General features: G+C 37.1%; 1 protein-coding gene across 3 annotated transcripts in view; it reads right to left on the bottom strand.

Annotated features, from left to right (window-relative positions):
- Nucleotides 1-22473, bottom strand: part of BAZ1B (bromodomain adjacent to zinc finger domain 1B) — a 69410-nt gene that overhangs the window by 30215 nt on the left and 16722 nt on the right. For all 3 annotated transcript variants that reach the window (XM_082432280.1, XM_082432279.1, XM_082432278.1), the window contains 4 exons: nucleotides 19161-19359; nucleotides 16268-16389; nucleotides 13916-14113; nucleotides 1673-3374 (listed from right to left, as the gene is read on the bottom strand). In XM_082432280.1, coding sequence (XP_082288406.1) covers nucleotides 1673-3374; nucleotides 13916-14113; nucleotides 16268-16389; nucleotides 19161-19359 — 2221 coding nt within the window. The remainder of the gene's footprint in view (nucleotides 1-1672; nucleotides 3375-13915; nucleotides 14114-16267; nucleotides 16390-19160; nucleotides 19360-22473) is intronic.

The following is a 22473-nucleotide window of genomic DNA, read 5'->3' as shown; positions in this document are numbered from 1 at the left end:
ATTAATATTGTCCAAAGAAGATATACAAAAGACAAATAGGCACAAGAGAAGATGACATCATTAGTCATCAAGGAAATGCATATCAAAACCACAATGAGGGCTTCCCTGGTGGCTCAGTGGTTGGAAGTCCGCCTGCCAATGCAGGGGACACGGGTTCGAGCCCTGGTCCGGGAAGATCCCACATGCCACGGAGCAACTAGGCCTGTGCGCCACAACTACTGAGCCCGCGCTCTAGGGCCCATGAGCCACAACTACTGAAGCCCACGCGCCTAGAGCCCGTGCTCCACAACAAGAGAAGCCACCGCAATGAGAAGCCTGCGCACCACAGCAAAGACTGGCCCCCGCTCGCCCCAACTAGAGAAAACCCGCGCGCAGCGATGAAGACCCAATGCAGCCAAAAATAAATAAATAATTAATTAAAAAAAAAAAACCCACAATGAGATACCAATTCACAATCACTAGAATAGCTATAATCAGAATCATAGAATAACAAGCTTTGGCAAAGATGCAGACAAGTGGAGAAATTACAACCCTCATTTACTACTGGTAGGAATGTAAAATTGTGCAGCCACTTTGATAAACAGTCTAGGACTTCCTCAGTTAAACAGAGTTACCATATGATCCAGCAGATCCATCCTTAGGTATATACACCCATGAGAAATGAAACCTTATGTCCACACAAAAACTTGTACACCAGTGCTTGTAGCAGCATTATTCGTAATAGCCAAAAATGATTAAAACAAATCAAACGTTCATCAACTGATAAATGGATAAACAAAATGTGACATATCCAAACAATGGAATAATATTCAGCCATAAAAAGGAATTAAGTACTGAGACATGCTACAGCCTGAACCTTGAAAACATGGTAAGTGAAAGAAGCCAGTCACAAAAGACTACATACTTATTATACAGCTCCACTGATATGATGTATCAGAATAGGCAAATATAGAGATACAGCAGTGGACGGTGATTGCTTAGGTCTGGGGAGGATGGGTATAGCTAAAGGGCATGGGGTTTCTTTTTGAGGTGATGAAAATGTTCTAAAATTGACTATGATAAAGGCTGCACATATCTGTGAATATATTAAAAAACAATGAACTGTACAATAAACGTGGATGAATAGTATAGTATGTGAATTATTTCTTAATAAAGCTGTTTTTTAAAAAGTTCAGACTTAATGGTGCTATGAAAGCCCCAAATTTTTATTTCCTTACATCTTAATAAGGAAAAGATTAATATCTGAGTTGGCAACTGTGCTGAGGGCTTCAAATACCTTGTCATTCATTTGTTACGACAATCTTAAGCATATGAGGAAACTGAGGCATGGATAAGCAACTTGCTCAAAGAACTATAGCTAAGTCGCAGGTACCCAGGTCAGCCCATTCCCAGGTCATATGTTATCTCCACTATGTCTGTTTGTGGATTTGGTCCTTTACTAAGCCAGAAAAGATGCCAACATCACACTAATCCAAGTCAAACTATCATTAACTGCAGAATGCCAGGCTGAACACTCCTGCTAGAATCTTACATACCTAGAAGGGTCAGGTTATTACACACAGAAATAACTAAATAGTTGTGACAAACGAAGATGCTACCATTACCTCAGTAATTTCCTTCCTTCTACTATCTTCTAAAGGGCTTCCTCTTTTCTCTCAACACAAGATTTTACCTTTCATTTCTCTCTCCTGAATTTCCCGCTCCTTCTTAGCCTGAATGGCAAGCAGCCGTCTGCTCTTCACGGCACTGATCATGTCTTCAGCTTCCATATCTACCTGGGGCTCAAACTTCACGACTTCTTTTTTCCTATCAGCTTTGCCTAACCCATTCTCTTCTTTTCCATTTTCTTTATTTCTGGCTTCCATTTCTTTCCGTTTCTGTTTCTCTGCTCTCTTCTTATCATTTTCTTCCTTCAATACAGCAAGCCGTTCCTTCCATAACTCTGCAGACATCTGCTGCCTGGTTTCCATGTGGTCCTGCACTGAGTATGTCATGAGAATCCGGTGGCAGAGTGCTGTCAAGATCTGCAGTTTCTCTTCCGATGTTAGCTCAAAAAATTCAGAGGTCTCCAGCTTTTCTAGGAACTCATCTTGTACCTCATTGTCCTCAAATGGTGCTGAATCTTTGTTGTCATCCGTGTCTGAGCCCTCACTTTCTTCCTGAATGTCAGATTTGCGCAAGCAGAGCCGAACCAGCTCTGAAACAGAATGCAGAGTCAGAGGGATTTCTGACAGCTTCATTCCCAATTCACCATAGTCTTCTGCTATTTCATCTTGTAACAAGGTCTGTAAGAGGATGACCAACACTCTATTCAGGTATAAAAAGCCACCCTTTTCTGCACTCAAGGCTTCCATAAGGGACACAGCAGTAATAGGATACTGAGCATCTGGTAAGAGTAACCCAGAATAACAGCTCAAGAACTCCACCACCATGGCCACATCCCCAAAGAGTGTATTGGGCAGCCCTTCAGGGGTATCCACCAATTTAAATGTTGGAAGGTTTTTGCCAGTTAACTCTTGGTCCTCGTACCGCTTCTGTTTCTCTAGTTTCTCGAGCATTTCTTTCTCTCTCCGTTCCTTGGCTTTCTCCTTCAACTTTTCTTTCAGTTCCTCTCGTTTCTTTTTCAAATATTCTTTGCGCTGCTCTTCAGACATAGAAGCCCATCTCTTTTTGTGCTCTAGAAGCTCAAAGCGTTTTTGAACAATACTTCGCAATTCTTCTGGGAGACGAGCTCTATCCTCACTAGAGAGGAGACGAGCTGTTTTGGAGATAACACAGGACAGGGCGCTCTTCTTGTCCTCCCTGTCTTTGTTTTCTTTGTAGTAGGCGATAAGGTGGAGGGCAGCAGGAGGCAGATGTTTATGAGGTTTACTAGAGGACCTAGGTGTGCCCCCAGAATTCCTCGGGGCTCGTGTCACCTTCTGAGTGCCTTTGGCCATGTCCAACAAAGTCATCTGCTTCATTTTGGTTTTAGGAGTCTTCAAGCCCTTTTTGGGAGATTTGGAATTCCCTGTGGATTTCTGTCCATTCAGGATGCCTTTGCTTCTGCCCTTCGCTTTCAAAGGTTTGTCACTATGCTTCCCTGATTTCTTGCCAGGTGGGCCTTTCTTAGGAATGTGAAAGTTAGCATGTAGCTTGTTGGGCGACATCATCTTCATCACTTCTTCCAGATGCTCTTCTGGAGATTTGGAATTCTTTGAGTTCTTCACTTTGAGTGGTGAGCCATTCAAGGATTTCTTCAAGTGTACATGACACCATAACTTAGGATTTAGTGGTGAACTGAGAGAAGAGTTGTCTGTCTTGGATTTCTTTGAGGGCTTCCTGTCTGGAGATCCAGTATTCTTCCTCTTAGTAGAGGGGTTGAGAGTCATGTACTAGAATTTAAGAACAGGAGCAAAAATAATTTTAAAAACTAATTTAAAGAAGCAATATTTAAGCATCCTAAAGGCCCTCTTCCCCATCTATTCAGGTAAAGCTACATATTCATTTCTCTTCATAGACACTCTGTCCCTGAAAAAAACAAAGCCATGAATGTTAGCTAATGTTTTAGCCATATCAACACAAAATTCTCTTGGTACTCAGACTTAAAAATCTATACTCCGGGACTTCCCTGGCGGTCCAGTGGTTATGACTCCATGCTTCCACTGCAGGGGGCATGGGTTCAATCCCTGGTCAGGGAACTAAGATCCCGCATGTCGTGCGATGTGGCGAAAAAAAACATCTATACTCTGATATTAGGCATTTTTTGCTATATAACTAGTTTTCTGCTTATATATAGATTAGCAGTTCTTAAATACCTTAATGAAATCTATAAACTCTTTCCCCAGAAACATACAAAAATCATGCATACAATTTCAGAGTCCATGGGTCCCAGACTAAGGATACTTGATCTAGATAATATCAACATCTGAGGAATTTTAAAATTATTGCTTTTGAGACAGGATTGTATTTTTATCCTTTAAACCTTTGGTACAACTAGGGGTATTCTATGTTTAGAATGGTAGAAAGCATACCACTTAAGTATTTTTGTTTAAATTCAGAAGCATATTTTCTTATTAAGAGTATCAGTAAGTATACTAACGACAACAAAACTCTGCTCACAAATAAGGAGCCCTCCTGATCCTGGCTCCTTAACCTCCTCTCTGTCCTCGCCCCACACCTCAAGAACTCTTTCCCACGAATACATTACTAACTACAAGCCCCATGGGACTTCCCTGGTGGCGCAGTGGTTAAGAATCCGCCTGCCAATGCAGGGAACATGGGTGCGAGCCCTGATCCAGGAAGATCCCACATGCCGCAAAGCAACTAAGCCCGTGCGCCACAACTACTGAGCCTGGGCTCTAGAGCCCACGAGCCACAACTACTGAGCCCACGCGCCACAACTACTAAAACCCGCGCGCCTAGAGCCTGCGTTCCACACCAAGAGAAGCCACTGCAATGAGAAGCCCGTACACTGCAATGAAGAGTAGCCCCCGTTCGGTGCAACTAGAGAAAGCCCGCGCGCAGCAATGAAGACCCAACGCAGCCATAAATAAATAAATAAATAAATAAATTTATTTATTTAAAAAAAAAAAAAAAAAACTACAAGCCCTGTAAGTTCTCAAACTCACACAATTCTCTCTTGATCATCCCCTCACATCTTTCAAATCCACTCCCTTTAGTACCCCAACTCTGCAATCCTTCAATCCCAGCAGGACCCTTAAATCAGTTAATTCTATCACATTTTCACCAATCTCACTTCTTTGTCCTTCTTAACTCAGGTTAAGTTCCACAGTCAGTCATTCCAATCAATCTTGCATAAACCTACGGTTCCCTTGTCTCTCTTGCTCTATTATATCAAGTTACTCCTAGCCTGCACTTGTTCAGCTTAAACATGACTAGAATAAATGACAGTGTGTGGACTTATTTTAAATTCATAATCAGGTACCTCAAATGGATCCTGAATGCCACTCAGTAATCACAATACATTCCCTTAGTCCATTTACCTTCTCACTCTCCTGGATATACATCTTTTCCTATCTCCTAAAATCTCCACCTTATCCCCATTATACAGAATTAGTTAATAGGTTAGAACCCATCAGCCTGCCATTGTTTCTGTTTAAATGTGCATTAAAACAAAACCAAAAACACTGCTGATTTTGATGCTTTAAAATATAATTACAAAGAAAAAAAGCCTGGCAGTTAAAAAACATACTACATGAAATAATAGCCAAGCAATGAAAAAGTATAGCCAATTCAAAAAAAAAAATTTTGTTTCAAGTGATTAGGAGAAAGACTAGATAACCCCTAGAATACTTGACTTCTATTACCAAAAGCAGCTAAGCACATAAAAGGCACTCAGAGACTACTGAGTTTAAGTTTCTGAGTGGAAAGGACTAACTTGTAAAGAAGCAGTCTGGAGGCAGTGGATAAGACAGGCTAGTGTGAGATGAGACTACAGGCCAGGAAACAGCTGAAGACTATCGAATATGAAATTAGGACCCCTTTAAAAAGGCAACAGAGAAACGGTTATGGTGAAATAAATCTCAGAGATGCTGCAGAAGAACACCTATGCTCCTGTTGAAGTAAACAAAACAGGTACAGTAAAATTTAATAAGTTGTACTACAATGCCAAATAAGATTTAAACATTAAGGATATAATCATCAGATAAACAAACTCATAGAACCTAAGCAGCACAAGAGGTAGAAATATGGTCTGCAATGAATGAGTGGCTATACTTAACAAATCCTTCTTCTGGCTAAGTTCTCTAACTTTAAAGGCCAATCTGCCTTTTAAGAACTATAGGCAATTGCAGGTTACTGTTCCTCCAGCTGGCTGTTTTTGTTCCCTGACCAAAACTGGATGTTTTGTTCCCCAATTATCATCCTCAGTATGGGCTGACAAAGAGGTTTCATAGTTTATGGAACATAAACATTATCTGTGACTCAGGGGACACTTTCCCCAGAGGCAAGAATTTCTCAGTTCTAGTTGCCCAGAACTGTATTTTAAAATGTTAAAAAGATAAGCAAAGATAACTTATGTATGATTCCATTCTTCTTGTTGGCAGTAATATTACCAAAACTCCAGAGAGAACAATATTTCAGAGACCACCCTACAAATCACGAATAAGACCCAAAACTACCCTGGCAGGAATTAAAGACAAACATGTGCCTTCCAAAAGTTAATCATCCACTTCAGCTACCCTTGGAAAATCTTCAGAGTACAGACATAATAGATTGATACTCTTTCTAGTGAGCAGGATAAGAGATTATCTCTCTAAAGTCATTCTAAAATAAAATTTATCACTAAAAAGGAGCTTAGTGTGAGACTATGTTTCATTTTTACCATTTTAAATAAATATCTAATAGGGTCTATTATAGGGTCTATTATAATTGGGCCACTTCTTAATTTACTGATTATATTTCTTTCTATTTAAAAAGTCACTCAAATTTAGCATAAATTTCTTCTACTTAGAAGCACTCTATTATGCAGAAATAATGCAAGAAAGAGCTGGGATGGCTTAGCCATGAGATGGTCCAGCAGCCCATTTTTATCTATAAGGTGTGTTTTTTTGCCAAGCCACACCACATAATTTTTTTTTCTTAAAAATGAAAGAAATTAACTCACCCAACCCCCTCCCAAAAGGCCGGCTCCCCGCGTGAGCAGTCCTTCAGTAACTGGATCATCTCAGCATAGGGCATGCTGGGCAGTCTCAGCCAATGGGAGCCGGCATGGCTGGACTCAGGGGGAATCTGAAAAAGTATAAAACCACTTATGTGCTAAGGGTCTCCCCTGTCCCCCATTCAACATAAGTAATCTACCAGAGTAGTGCATAGAGAAGGAGAAAAGAATGGGCATCTGGATTAGCAGTATTATAGTTTTTTGGAAAAGGCCCTTCTTAACTGCTAAACAGGGAAAAATATTTACGTATGTATCAGCAACATGAGAGGCTATAAGAAAAATAGTGTATACAATTCCATACTTGTTCCCTGTCACCTGGAACGAACCACCACCACAAATAAGGAAATCTAATAAATAAGATAAAAATGAAGAAACTTAATATTTACAGCAGCTCATTCAGATGCTAAATTTAACTTAATAGTAAGCAGTCAGAACCCTAAATTAGAAAACTTTGGCGATCTATATTCTGATTCTTATTTCACTCTTCTCATTCACCCCAGAAACGATGTTAGGAGTTTCAAGGCAACATTCAAATAGTGCGCTTGTCTCAATCTCTAGACGCCTTTATCAGCAAATCTGTGAAATGTATTACTATAGAATATTTTTAAGTGCTTTGAAATTAATGTAATTTATTTTTAAAAGTACTACTACTCTACGGGACTTCCCTGGTGGTCCAGTGGTAAAGAATCCACCTTACAGTGCAGGGAATGCGAGTTCGATCCCTGATCAGGGAACTAAGATCCCACATGTCATGGGGCAACTAAGCTCGTGTGCCTCAACTACTGAGCTTGCGTGCCTCAACTAGAGCCCACGCACTCTGGAACCCATGCACCACAACTAGAGAAGAGAAAAAACCTGCACGCCACAACTACAGAGAAGCCCACACACCACAATGAAGAACCCGCGCCGCAACAAAAGATCCCGTATGCCTCAACGAAGATGCTGCGTGCTGCAACTAAGACCCGACACAAGCAAAAAAAAATTAATAATAAAATAAATAAATAATTTTTTTGGAAAAAGTACTGTTGCTCTAGTGTCTAATTCATAAACAAACTTGAAGCACCAAAATTTATTCAAAGAAAAGTCTTAAGACTATAAACACTTACTTGAAATATCAGTTATTAGGAGAGATAAGAAACATCTTTTAAAATGTATAATAATTAGTATCACTAGTAATGAGACAAAATTAAACCATGTGCCTTCTGATATGATTCACTGAGAAGAATACAACATCAGTTCTGTGGTATTACTAAGCATGAGGAAATAAACTTAAATTGAGGAGCATTATACTAAATAATTGGTTTGTATTCTTAAAATTACCAAGGTTTTTAAAAGACAAAGGAAAACTGAGGGACTAATCCAGATTAGAGAAGACTACAGAGACATAACAAGTAAATGCAATACATGATACTACCCTGGATCCTATTAGGGCCAAAACAAAATATGTTTGGCTAAAAGGATGTTAATGGGACAACTGGCAAAATTTGAGTAAAAACTGTAAATCACTTCTTTCCACACCGACAGTGCTCTCGCATACATGGTAACCATTTCTAAAACCTGCTGGACTTTCTGTAATTAGTGTCGCAAACCTGCCCACAAAGTGATCCAGTACAAGAAGCGCAAGGATTCTCTGTATTCTCCAAGGAAAGGAACATTATGACAGGAAGGAGAGTGGCTATGGTGGACAGACTAAGCTGGTTTTCCAGAAAAAGGCTAAATAAAACCACAAAGAAGATTTTGCTGAGGCTTGAATGCATTGAGCCAACTGCAGATCTAAGAGAATGCTGGCTGTTAAGAGAAGCAAGCATTTTGAGCTGAGAGGATGTAAGAAGAGAACGAGCCGAGTGATCCAGTTCTAAGCTGCACATTTTGTTTTATTATGAAGATAATAAAATCTTGAGATTATGTTTACTTTAAAAAAAAACTATAGATCAGGTAACAATATCATTTTCATGTTAATTTCTTGATTTTGGTCACTGTACTATAGTTATTATAGAAAATATCCTTGTCTTTTAGGAAACACATATTCAAGTATTTTGTAAAAGGGCATCCTGTCTTATAACCTACTACCATCAGCTCAGAAAAAAATAATGTGTATAAAGAGAAAAAAATAATAGGGACTCCCCTGGTGGTCCAGTGGTTAAGAATCTGCCTTCCAATTCAGGGGACGTGGGATTGATCTCTGGTCGGGGAACTAAGATCCCACATGCCGTAGGGCAACTAAGCCTGCGCCACAATTAGAGAGCTTGCATGCCACAACTACTGAGCTCACACACCGCAACTAGAGAACCCTGTGCACTGTAACTACTGGGCCTGCGCTCTGGAGCTCACACACCACAACTAGAGAGAAGCCCGCACACCACAACAAAGAGCCCACACGCCTCAACAAAAGATCCCGCATACCGCAACAAAGATCCCCCAACTAAGACCCAATGCAGCCAAATTAATTAATTAATTAATTTTTAAAAAAATCATCTGCTCAATAGCTCCTAATCCAGAACTTGGAGGGCAGTAAATAATAAACTGAAATGACCAAAGAGTCAAATCAAAACAAGTTAAAAAAAAAAAAAAAAAAACAGAAAAAATAAAACATATGTGGTAAATGTTAAAATTTGAGGAATCTACTTAAAGAGTACAGAGAAATTCTTTATAGTATTTGTCACCTTTTCTATATGAAATTATTTCAAAATAAAACGTTTTTAAAATGTATTCATAATCATATTAAATCAATCCAAATGTCTTAAAAAGTGTTATTTTTCTTGTTATGTCTCTAACCAAATGCTTCCTTACTAGGATATACCACTCCAAAATAAGAGTTCAAAACATGGACAGGGAATTCCCTAGCAGTCCAGTGGTTAGGACTCTGAGCTTCCAGTGCTGGGGGCATGGGTTCGATCCCTGACTGGGGAACTAAGATCCTGCATGCCACGCAGCACAGCTACAAAAAAAAAAAAAGGAAAAACATTATGGACAGACTAACAAAACACTAGAGCTGCAATGTATTAGAATACGGAAACGAGCTAAGATGGCTGATTTCATCTTAGATGACAGTTATTTTATCATCCAAGTGCCTTGTAAATCATTCCTCCAAGTCATTAGGCCTATAAAATATTTACCCCTAAACTCAACTGTCAGTTGCATTTTTCTCCTCAATGAACAGAATGGAACTTCTTAAAGAAATGAATTCACTAGCCATGTACATATTATACCTATGCTAAACATCACAGGATATAAAATGAGTAAGATAGCTTTTAATCTCAAGTCATTTATATTCTAAGGCTTTACAAGACCACAAGCACACCCCCAGCATCACACTAGGCCCTACTCAGATAACACTCCAAAATTCTACATTTCTAGATAATTTTCCTCTTTCCCACCTAAGCTCTCCCAGTTGGTCCTTTCCTAAAACTATTGCTCACAACTTGCTTCCTCTCTCCAGACCTCATCTCTCTCTCTATAGTAGTTGTATTCAGCAGCCTAGCAGAACGTTAAATTCTACAAAAACCAAAGAAAAAAATTTTAACCTATTGCTTTTGGTTCCCATTTCAATGTACCTGCTGCCAAAGTAAGCTCAAAACCACTGCCTCTGGGACAGGCAGATCACATGTGATCAACTTTGATGTTCAATGCATTATTTTATTTTATTTATTTATCTTTTTTAAGATTTTTTTTTTTTGATGCGGACCATTTTTAAAGTCTTTATTGAATTTGTTACAATATTGCTTCTGCTATATGTTTCGGTTTTTTGGCTCTGAGGCATGTGGGATCTTAGCCCCCTGACTAGGGATTGAACCTGCACCCCCTGCACTGGAAGGCGAAGTCTTAACCCAGTGGACCGCCAGGAAGTCCCCACTGCATTATTTTAAATTTCCTTTAGATCAGGAAAGAATCCAAAGCACTCTTTTATGGCCTACTTATCCGTACCTTTACTATATTCTGTCCTGGCTGAGATGCCAAAAGTTCTTTGAGAAAACCAATTTTATAAAAAGGAAAAATAAACATACATAAACTCAAAAGATAAAATCAGTGAAATGTCAAATAGTATTGGGCAATAAGAAATTATTGTTTAAGGTATGCAAAATACATTAAAAGATAAGTATATGCTCTGAATTTATAGACTGGTATCTTACATGACTCAATTTCTCTCACTAAGCAGAATTTCTCTCACTGCTGCCTTCTTACAGCAGTTTAGTGTAAACAAGCTTGCACTTCTAGTCTCAATCAGAATTACAGCCAAAATTCATTAAGTTAATATTTTAAGCCCTCATTAGAAAATTTCAGAGTAGCCAATTTCTTCAGAAATTGCTTTTCAAGATATAATAAATTCCTAAAACAAAACAAACAAACAAAAAAGATATAAATTCCTGGAATTCTAAGTCTCTGGCTCCTACAAAAAGTGTGGATCAGCTTTTTTGTTCTAATAAAACCCAAAGACCTTTTACCCATAAATTATACTCAGTCTTTCTTTCATGTTATTCACATTATTTGAATCACTGAACTAAAATACATAAAAGACAACTGTAAAATTTAAAAAGAAGAAAATATTTAGGACTCAAATGATCCAAGAGTCTAAAACCCATTTAGAGATGATTTTATATACAATTTTCATACAGTAAAGATAGTAAGTTCCTGTTATAACCACCGAAAGCTGTATCACAGTTCCAAAACTCTACAGCAATGAAATGAAAATAAATTAAAATTTCCGCTCAGTATATAAAAATATTTAAGAAAAAGTTTAGGTTTACTAAATAGTGTTCTATGGAAATTTTAGTCCTGATCTAGAAAAAGTCAACTAATCCCTAAATTTTTCTTTTTACACAAATGATAAAAATTTAAAGAGCCTAATGGAAGATAACGCTGTAACATAAATCACAGCAAGATCTTTTTTGACCCACCTCCTAGAGTAATGAAAATAAAAACAAAACCAAAAATAAACAAATGGGACCTAATTAAACTTAAAAGCTTTTGCACAGCAAAGGAAACCATAAACAAGACGAAAAGACAACCCTCAGAATGGGAGAAAATATTTGCAAACGAAGCAACGGACAAAGGATTAATCTCCAAAATATATAAACAGCTCATGGAGCTCAATATCCAAAAAACAAACAACCCAATTAAAAAATGGGTGGAAGACCTAAATAGACATTTCACCAAAGAAGACATACAGATGGCAAAGAGGCACATGAAAAGATGCTCAACATCACTGACTATTAGAGAAATGCGAATCAAAACTACAATGCGGGGCTTCCCTGGTGGCACAGTGGTTGAGAATCTGCCTGCCAATGCAGGGGACACGGGTGCGAGCCCTGGTCTGGGAAGATCCCACATGCCGCGGAGCAACTAGGCCCATGAGCCACAACTACTGAGCCTGCGCGTCTGGAGCCTGTGCTCCGCAACAAGAGAGGCCACGATAGTGAGAGGCCCGCGCACCGCGATGAAGAGTGGCCCCCACTTGCCGCTACTAGAGAAAGCTCTCGCACAGAAACGAAGACCCAACACAACCATAAATAAATAAATAAAATAAAATAAAAACCAAAAAAGTTAAAAAAAAAAAAAAACAAAACTACAATGAGGTATCACTTCACACTAGTCACAATGGCCATCACCAAAAAATCTACGCACAATAAACGTTGGAGAGGGTGTGGAGAAAATGGAACACTTTTGCACTGTTGGTGGAAATGTAAATTGATACAGCCACTGTGGAAAACAGTATGGAGGTTCCTTAAAAAAACTAAAAACAGAACTACCATATGACCCAGCAATCCCACTACTGGGCATATACCCTGAGAAAACCATAATTCAAAAGGACACATGTACCCCAATGTTCATTACAGCACTATTTACAATAGCCAGGACATGGGAACAACCTAAATGTCCAACAACAGATGAATGGATACAGAAGACATGGGTACATATATACAATGGAATATTACTCAGCCATAAAAAGGAACGAAATTGGGTCATTTGTAGAGATGTGGATGGACCTAGAGTCTGTCATACAGAGTGAAGTAAGCCAGAAAGAGAAAAACAAATATTGTATACTAACGTATATATGTGGAATCTAGAAAAATTCTAGGTTCATCTACAGATGAACCTATTTGCAGGGCAGGAATAGAGATGTAGACGTAGAGAATGGATATGTGGACACGGGGGGAAGAGGAGGGTGGGATGAACTGGGAGATTAGGTTTGACATAAATACTCTACCATGTGTAAAATAGCTAGTGGGAACCTGCGGTATAACACAGGGAGCTCAGCCTGGTACTCTGTGACAACCTAGATGGGTGGGATGGCGGGTGGCAGGAAGGTCCAAGAGGAAAGGGATATAGGTATACATATAGCTGATTCACTTCATTGTACAGCAGAAACTAACAAAACACTGTAAAGCAATTATACGCCAATGAAAAAAATAATAATAAAAAGAAAAAGTTTAGGTTTACTAAATAGTGTTCCATGGAAATTTTAGTCCTGATCTAGAAAAAGTCAACTAATCCCTAAATTTTTCTTTTTACACAAATGTTAAAAATTTAAAGAGCATAATGGAAGATAATGCTTGATCGTGCTGGTCTAGAATAAGAAAACATGCTAATGCTAAACTACGATTGGAGGTCTTTACCAATGTTTGAAGAAATAAAATTATTTCTCAATATACTTTTGTTAACAATACCAACGTAAGATAATTGAAGTAATTTAGTTGTATGACTCAGTTGTAAGATAGCCTTAGTTTTTCATAATTACAAGAAAGAGATGAAAATTAATGTATATATACCATACAACTTTATAAGAATATTCTGAAAATCAAATGAGATAACTAAAGGAAAAATAATAGAGAGAAGTGCTAGATTTTCTACTAATCTGTCATACAAAGCAATACCTAGTCCTTTTCAAGGCTGGCAGTATATTTAATCTTCTTATCTGACATACAAAATCAGTTTTCATTTTTAGGAATCAATTTGCAAAAATAATTTTTTTTAATACCATACCTCATTCCAAGAAAGATCTGAGACAAAAAAGCACATGCATGTAATTTGTTTTAATTATGCAACCATAGTAATATAAGTCAAATTAGAAGAGGAGATATTCAGTGTGGCCTCTTCCCTACCAACCCCATAATCACAACCTATATGAAATAGATATACGTGAAAAATTTGAATTCATTATCTGAAGTTACAGTTCAAAATCTACTGTAACCATCAGAGAAAATAAATTCATTTAATAGTGTTCCATCCTGCTGTCCAAAAATTAAGTGACCTTACCTTGTATGGATCAAGTAGAAAGTCACTGAACTTGCTAGGCAGGGAATACTTCTTCACTAATTCATCTTCTACCACCCAAGGTGCATTTTCACCAGTACCAGCCCGTAATGCGTTATGCCGTATAAAGTATCGAAGTATCTCCTTATTTGGTGGGCGTTCTGTACGAATCAAGCTGTCTGCTGGCACATTACTGATGATCTAGGTTAACAAATAAAAATAACTCACTACTGGGGTAAAAAGCAATTAACCAATGAGAACAAAGATTTATATTCTCTCCAGAAAACTCAACATTACACCTATAAAATAGCTTATATACTAGATAGAAGGAGAATAATTTTCAGAGACAGAATGTTAAAGATATCTGTAGGCAATGTGTCAATATGTATCAAAGTCCTAAAAATGGGTATATCTGTTGAACCAACAGTTCCTCTTGTTAAGAATTTAGAAGTAAATGGAGGGACTTTCCTGGTGGTCTAGCAGTTAAGACTCCATGCTGACAATGCAGGGGGCTCAGGTTTGATCCCTGGTCAGGGAACTAAATCCCGCCTGCTGTAACTAAGAGCCTGCATGCCGCAGCTAAAGATCCCACACGAGGCAACGAAGATCCTGCATGCTGCAACTAAGACCCGGTGCAGCTAAATAAGTAAATAAATAAATATTTTTTTTTAAAAAAAGAAGTAAATGGAAAGTCATCATCAATTGTTTATAAAAGGAGGCGGGGAAAGGAAGGGAATACTACATAAAGGTACATCAATAAGAGATTCATTTTTCTTTTATTTATTTATTTGTTGTTTATTTTTGGCTGCACTGGGTCTTCTTTGCTGCGCGCGGGCTTTCTCTAGTTGCGGCGAGCGGGGTCTACTCTTCATTGCAGTGCGCGGGCTTCTCATTGCGGTGGCTTCTCTTGCGGAGTACAGGCTCTAGGCGCGGAGGCTTCAGTAGTTGTGGCTTGCAGGCTCTAGAGTGCAGGCTCAGCAGTTGTGACGCACGGGCTTAGTTGCTCTGCGGCATGTGGGATCTTCCCGTACCAGGGCTCAAACCTGTGTCCCCTGCCATTGGCAGGTGGATTCTTAACCACTGAGCCACCAAGGAGGTCTCAGCAATAATGTTTTAACTAGCCACCTTGCTGAACGGGAGCTAAGAAACTTAGTGAAAAACTGTATTTAACACCCAATTTTCAAATATAAAGAAATCCTAACAATCCAGTAATGTCTTCAGGTCACTAACTATAAAACAAATGAGACAAAATGAAATAAAACTTGTCAGCATTCTGACGTGGGAAAGAAACAACACTCTAAAGAGGCAAGAGATCCAGGTTATAATCCTTCTTAATCTCATTTACTAAATTAGGAACTTTGATAGAATTATTTAATTTCTCAGGCCATAGCTGTTTCTTCTATAAAACAGTTAGACATGAAGACAAATGTGCAGCTGCCTTCCACACCTAGCCGCCCTCCCGCTTCTTTCTAATGATGAGGTTTTACACATACAGGAATAAGAGTACCCAAAAGCAACATGGCATATTTCATGAAATCTAAGATGGTATTAATGAAAGACACATTATGTACCACAAAGAAAAGAATTCTTGCCAATTGATATTGAGATATATCCTGATTCCAGTAGATACAAACTACTATATATAAAATAGATAAACAACAAGATCCTACTGTATAAAAAAGGGAATTATATTCAATATCTTGTAATAAACTATAATGGAAATGAATATGAAAAAGAATATACATATATATATGTATAACTGAATCACTCTGCTGTACACCAGAAACTAACACAACATTGTAAATCAACTATACTTCAATTTTTAAAAAAAAGATACATATCCTGATTCTGGAAAGGTAAAAATATGAAAGTTGAACATCTTAGAATCAATAAAACATAGTACTAAGTTATTTAAAGGGTATTTACCATTTTAGATTATTAGCTTCAGATTCCTTGAAAAAGCACTGGTTAGAGTTAACTCACTTTCTGAGTTTAATTATATTACAAATTGCTCTGCTTTTAACTGGGAAGAGCTATTTCCTCAGGAAGTCCATAACCACTGGAAACAGAGTCTTATTTTTTCAAATAACTAAGTTTGAAGCTCAAATGTAAACTATTCTTACACCCTAGTAATTCCTATTAAAAAGGAAAAAGCATGCTATCTCCTAGGAAAGACAATACAATTTAGTTTAAAGTCATAATTACAAAGACCAGAAAACCACTCAGAGTTTGTTGTAGAAACATATTTATTTACATTTTTCTTTAGCACATTTTCTACGAGAAAACTAGACCTTTGATATTTTCTTAAACAACATCTACTACATGTAAGAGGTTTAATATAAACTGCCAACTAACCTTATCTTCATTTTGTAGTTTCACATCATATTTGTGAGGCAGAAATTTTGGAGGTGCCCATTTCCTCTCTCCTTTCTTTAATGAAGTAGGAAGTTTTCGTGGAGATCTACGTGCTCTGTCATCTAGTCAAATCAATAGAAAATTAGTGAAAAAAATAATTCTTTTAATTTTATCCACTCAGTAATCTTACTGAACACCTACTCTGCAACCAAGCACTGAGTGATGGGGCCCAAAGGTAAATCATAAAGTCCTTGCCTCAAGTCGCTAAAGTCTATGGGAGGAGTCAACAATAATCACAATACAATGTGGTAAATACTATAATAGAGGTTGGTATAGAAAAATACTAGATTAGAGAGAAAAATACTCAAAAAGAGAGAAGCAATGTCTAATTTAGTCTGGAAGATAGGCAGGGAAGACCAAGAAAGAATATGACTTATTCAGAGACTGCAAATAATGAGATACAGGTGAATATGATCTACAGTACAATTAAAAAAATCAGACTACAGAGGTAAGTAGGGGCTTATAAATTATAACGAACCTTGTATACCATTCATATAGGCTGGAATTTGTCTTATGGACACTAGGGAAACAAAGGATTTTTGATCTAACTAGATGTACATTTTGGAAAGAGCACTAGTGTGAAAAAATGAAGAAAAAGAAAAAGCACTTTCAGCAGTTAGAAAACGAATAAAATGGGAAGGTGAGACTGAAGAAAGGGAATCAGAAGATATAATCTTAAACATCTGGATTAATGTATCAGAATGGTGAAGGAAACAGTCAAGAAGACAGACTTGGTAACCAACTAGATGTGGGAATGTTAAAGGTTTCCAAGTTTTCTGCCTTAGAAATCAAGTAGATGATGATGTATTGAAAAATAAAAAAGCAGAACAAAACCATATGAAAAAAATCTAAGGAATGGCAGTGGGGAAAAAGGAAATAAAAAAAGAAAAGTAGTTAGAGAAATAGGAGACTGTGGTTATCAAATAAACTAAAAGATCTGAGAGTGACCAACAGTGTTAAATGTAAATGAAAAGTAAAATGGACTAAGAAGAAATCAGTGGATTTGGCAATTAGGGGTCACCCATAACCTTATTAGGAACAGTTTTAGGAGTAAAGAGGCAGAAGTTAGACTATAATAGCATAAGGAATAAACTGATGGTCAGAAAGTGGAGACAACATTCTCAAGAACTTTGGCTTGAATGAGTAAGACAGAAATAGAACAACAGGATCAAGGGAGGGTATGTTTTTGTTTTTAGAAAATGGGACTTTGTTTATAAGTTGAGAAGAACCATTAGAGAGAAGGTTAAAAACACTGTAGAGTAGAATAATAACAGTTAACCCAATCCTTGAGAAAGCAGGAAGGAATGGAATTCAAAGCACAAGTATCTTGACCAAGAGGAAGGACAGACAGCTCTCTTCTGAGATGAAGGAAGAACACAGACATTCGTAACAGTGAGGTTAAAAACACAAAACTGAAAAGTTCCTGCCTAATACATTTTTCCCCCCATAAAGCAGAAGGAAGGTTACCTTGTGAGAAAACATTTTGTATGCTGGAATTTGTCTCTCATATTTCTATGGAAATTCTAATCAGTTTTCCCCCTGAAAACATTCAGAGTACATCATAACATTCTTTAGCCTGCCTACCATTCTTTCCACATACTAGCAATAACATTATATCCCAAAATTAAAACCTAAACTAAGGCATATAACACCCTAAAAAAGAAGCCAAAGCCTAAAACTAGGGGTTCCTAGTACACAATGTTTAAGGCATAAAACTAACAACTGTAACACATCATTGGTATTCCAATGATCTGATTCTAGAAGAAGTGTTAGAAGACATATCATCAGTCAACACCTAACCAAAACACTTATCAACCTCAAGTCTTGGGAATTATAAGTAATATACATGTTAGAAAACTTCAGTATCAAAAAGAAGGAAAAGAGAAACTGAAAAACATAGACATTAGCATTCAAAATGCAGAGTGGAAAACAAAACTGAAGCATCAACAACTGGGGCAGACGAGTCTCAGAAGTTTCCTCGGGACTAGATAAGAACATTCCTTTAAAACCATCTGCACATATCCAAAACATCTGGAGAGACAAAGAATAGAATGGAAGACATACAGCATAACATTCTAATGAAATGTTCTAATTCAAACTTTGTAATAGTTAAATAATGAGGTAAAATTTGATCCTCTAACCATCTTGGGGAGGGGGATCAATATACATGAACCCTTTGAGTACTCATATTTTTGGAGACAGAAGATATCTATCCCAGTCAAATTCCTTATTGACACAGATTTAAAAAAAAAAAAAGACGACCTCAGAGGACAATTTATTTTTCCAATGGGCAATGTCTCAGTTCTTCAACTTTCAAAACATTACGTTAGGTCTCCAGGTCCCTAAAAATTACTTTCAGATATCACAGTGTTTCAGAATTCTGGCAGCTCCCATCTGAGAGGAATTTGAGTTACGGAATATAGATAAAAGGAAGTATCTCAAAACCGTCACACTGGCTTGCAAAGTGAAGAGAAACAGGGATTAGAATTTATCCCTCCTACTCTGATCACCCCCCTTCCACACATATACATAATTCCAACTTAAAGAGAAAAGGAAGGCAAACTTTCTTTCCCATCTTGAGTAGCTAGGTATGTGCACATAGATTTCCAAGCAACTAGAGAAAATGACTTCCCAATTGTCTTAATTGTGTAGGGAGATTTAAATCTTGATTCACTTTGTAGGTATTTTAGTTGTTTTCTGAATCATAAATAGACAAAATCATGTCTATATATCAACAAAACCCAATTACAAATTTAATTGCTAGAGAACTCAAAAAGATTTGCACATAATATGAGTTGCATAACTCATTAAGGAAAGCTACTATCATACATACTAATACTCTCTCTCCTTCCTTCATCCTCTTTCACAATTGCCTCCTTCTGATGGTCCTGAGCAATTTGGCTAGAATTCTCTTTGTCACTTGAGGGAGAATCACAGGCACCATCAGATTTCTTCTCAGTGGCCTCTTCATCCACTTTCTCCAAAGGATGAATCTTCACAATTCTCACCTTTAGCATTTTTTCCTTCCCAACCTATAAGGGAGATAGGAGAAAGAATCAAAGATAATAATTAAGGGGACTTCCCCAGTGATCCAGTGGCTATGACTCCACGCTCCCAATGCAGGGGGCCTAGGTTCAACCCCTGGTCAGGGAACTAGATCCCACACGCCGCAACTAAAGATCCTGCACGCCACAACTAAGACCCAGCGCAGCCAAATAAATAAATAAATATTAAGAAAAAAAAAGATATTAAGAACTAGAAACCTAAAGGTAACATTTAGAATATATTATCCAATACACATTCCACCTCACCTGACAAAAGTCACTGAAACTCTAAAGTAGTCAAGCACAGTGATTTTTTCCAACTTTATTTCTCAGATCTCCAGGTTGAAATATGACATCTTAAAAAATAAAATGATCACAATCTAGTTCATAATTCACGTACCAATGTACTAATGCCAAAGGGCAACTACTGCACAAACCCGAGAAATGTGTAAATAAAGTTCAAGAATTTCCGTTTTCTAAAAAAATAAATTATATATATGGATATCCAATTCTCCAGAACCATCTGTTGAAAAGACTATCTTTTCTTCACTTAATTACCTTTCCACCTCTATCAAAAATCAGCAGAGAGAGAGAGAGAGAGAGAGAGAGAGAGAGAGAGAGAGAGAGAGAGTGTGTGTGTGTGTGTGTGTGTGTGTGTGTGTGTGTGTGTGTGTGTGTGTGTGGTGCGCGCGCGCTCACATCTATTTCCGGATGCTATTCTGTTCCACCGATCTACTGGTCTATCTTTATACCAATTTCACACCGTCTTAATACTTTACAATAAGGCTCAAAATCAGATAGCATTAGGACTCTAACTTTGCTGTTCTTTTTCAAAATTGTTCTGGCTAGGTTTTTTGCATTACAATCAGCTTGGCAATCCCTACAAACAAGCTGCTGGGATTTTACTATTGTGTTGAATCTATACGTCAATTTGGGAAGAACTGACATCTTAACAATATTTAGTTTTCTGACCAATGAACAAAGTCTACCTCTCCATCATTTAAGGCCTTCTTTAACTTCCCTAAGCAATGTTTTATAGTTTTGTGTATAGGTCTTACACATCTTTTGTCAGATTTACTCCCAGAGTATTCCATATTTCTTGATGTTACTATAAATGGTATTGAATTTTTAAATTTCGATTTCCAACTGTTTGCTGCTAACACATAGAAATACAAATTGGTTTTTTGTATAGTGGGCCCTTCATTTCCACGGGTTCCACATCTGTGGATTTAACCAACCATGTATCGAAAACATTAAAAACAAAAAAAAAAAGAAAAAAGAAAGAAAGAAAAGAAAAAGAAATTCCAAAAAGCGAAATATGAATTTGCTGCACACTGGCAACTATTTACACAGCATTTACATGTATATTAGGTATTATAAGTAATCTACAGGTGATTTAAAGTATACTGCAGGATGTGCATAGGTTAAATGCAAACACTACACCACTTTATATAAGGGCCTTGAGCATCTGCAGATTTTGGTATCCATAGGGTCCTGGAACCAATCCTCCATAGATACCAAGGGATGACTGTATTTATCTTGTATCCTGCTACCTTGCTAAACTCACTTATTAGTTCTAGTACCTTATATGGTAGATTCCATGAGATTTTCTACATAGACAATCGTGTTGTCTGCAATTTTACTTCTTCCTTTCCAATTTGGATGCCTTTTACTTCTTTTTCTGACTAGAACCCCCAGTACAATATTAAATAGAGTAGGAAAGCAGACATTCAGTCTTTTATCATTAGGTATGATGTTAGCTGTAGGTTGTTATTCTGTAAATATTATCAGGTTGAAGAAGTTTCTTTCTATTTGCAGTTTTCTGGGAGTTTTTATTAGGAATTTGGATTTTGTCCAATGCATTTTGTGTGTAAATGGAGATGATCATATGGTTTATCAGTAAGGAGAACTAGAAATTTAAAACCTTGCATTCTTAGGATAAACCCCACTTAGTCATGATGTATTATCCTTTTAACATAATGCTGGATTTCACTTGCTAAAATTTTTATTAGCACTTTTACATCTAGGTTCACAAGACAGCTTTGTGAACATACTTTTTTTCTTAGTCTGTGGCTTTTTCTTGTGCTTATAGGGTTTTCGTATCAGGGTAATGCTGACCTCATAAAATGATTTGTGAAGAATTCCCTCCTCTTCTATTTTCTGAAATAACATATAGAATTGGTATTATTTCTTCCTTAAATGTTTGGTAGAATTCACCAGTGACTAACATCTGGGCCTGAAGTTTTCTTTGTGGGATGATTTTAATGATAAATTCAATTTATTTAATAGATACAGGGCCATTAAAGGCTTCTATTTCTTCTTCAGTCGGTTTTGGTAGTTTGTGTCTTTCAAGGAATGTTTTCATTTAAGTTGTAAGATTTATTGGCATAAAGGTGTTAATAATTTCCCTTATTATTCTGTCAATATCTGTAGGCTCTGTTGGGATATTACCTAATTCTTCATATTGGTTAATTCGTGTCGTCTCTCTTTTTTACCTGAGTTTGCCTACAGGTTTATTAACTTTATTGATCTTCTCAAATTACCAACTTTTGGTTTCACTGATTTCCTCTGTGGTTTTCCTGTTTTCTATTTTATTGATTTTGCTCTGATTTTTACTAATTCCTTTCTTCTTCTGTTTCCTTTGGGTTCTTTTTCTTATTTCTCAAGGTAAAAGCCAAGGTCAATGATTTGAGACCTTTCTTTTTTTTCTAACAGATATTTAGTGCTATACATTTCTCCTCAACACTACTGTAAGCAGTATTGCACAAATTCTAATATACTGTATTTTCATTTTCATTCAGTTTAAAATATTATCTAATTTCCCTTTTGATTTCTTCTTTAATCTCTGAGTAAGTTAAAGGTGTGTTCTTTAGTTTCCAATCATTTGCAGAGTTTCCAGATATCTGTTATTGATTTCTAATTTAATTCCATTCTGGACAGAGTATATACTTTGTATGATTTGAACCCTTGTAAGTTTACTGACTTTTTTTTATGGCCCAGACTATGGTCTACCATCATAAACTATGCACTTGCAAGGAATGTGTATTCTGCAGTTATTAGGTGGAATGTTTTATAAATGACAATTAGGTCAAGTTGGTTGAT

This window comes from Balaenoptera physalus (assembly GCF_965194825.1).
Source record: "Balaenoptera physalus genome assembly, chromosome: 16".
NCBI classification, from domain to species: Eukaryota; Metazoa; Chordata; class Mammalia; order Artiodactyla; family Balaenopteridae; genus Balaenoptera; species Balaenoptera physalus.
The sequence above is the reverse complement of the archived record's forward strand: the minus strand, read 5'-3'. Positions and strand labels throughout refer to the sequence as shown.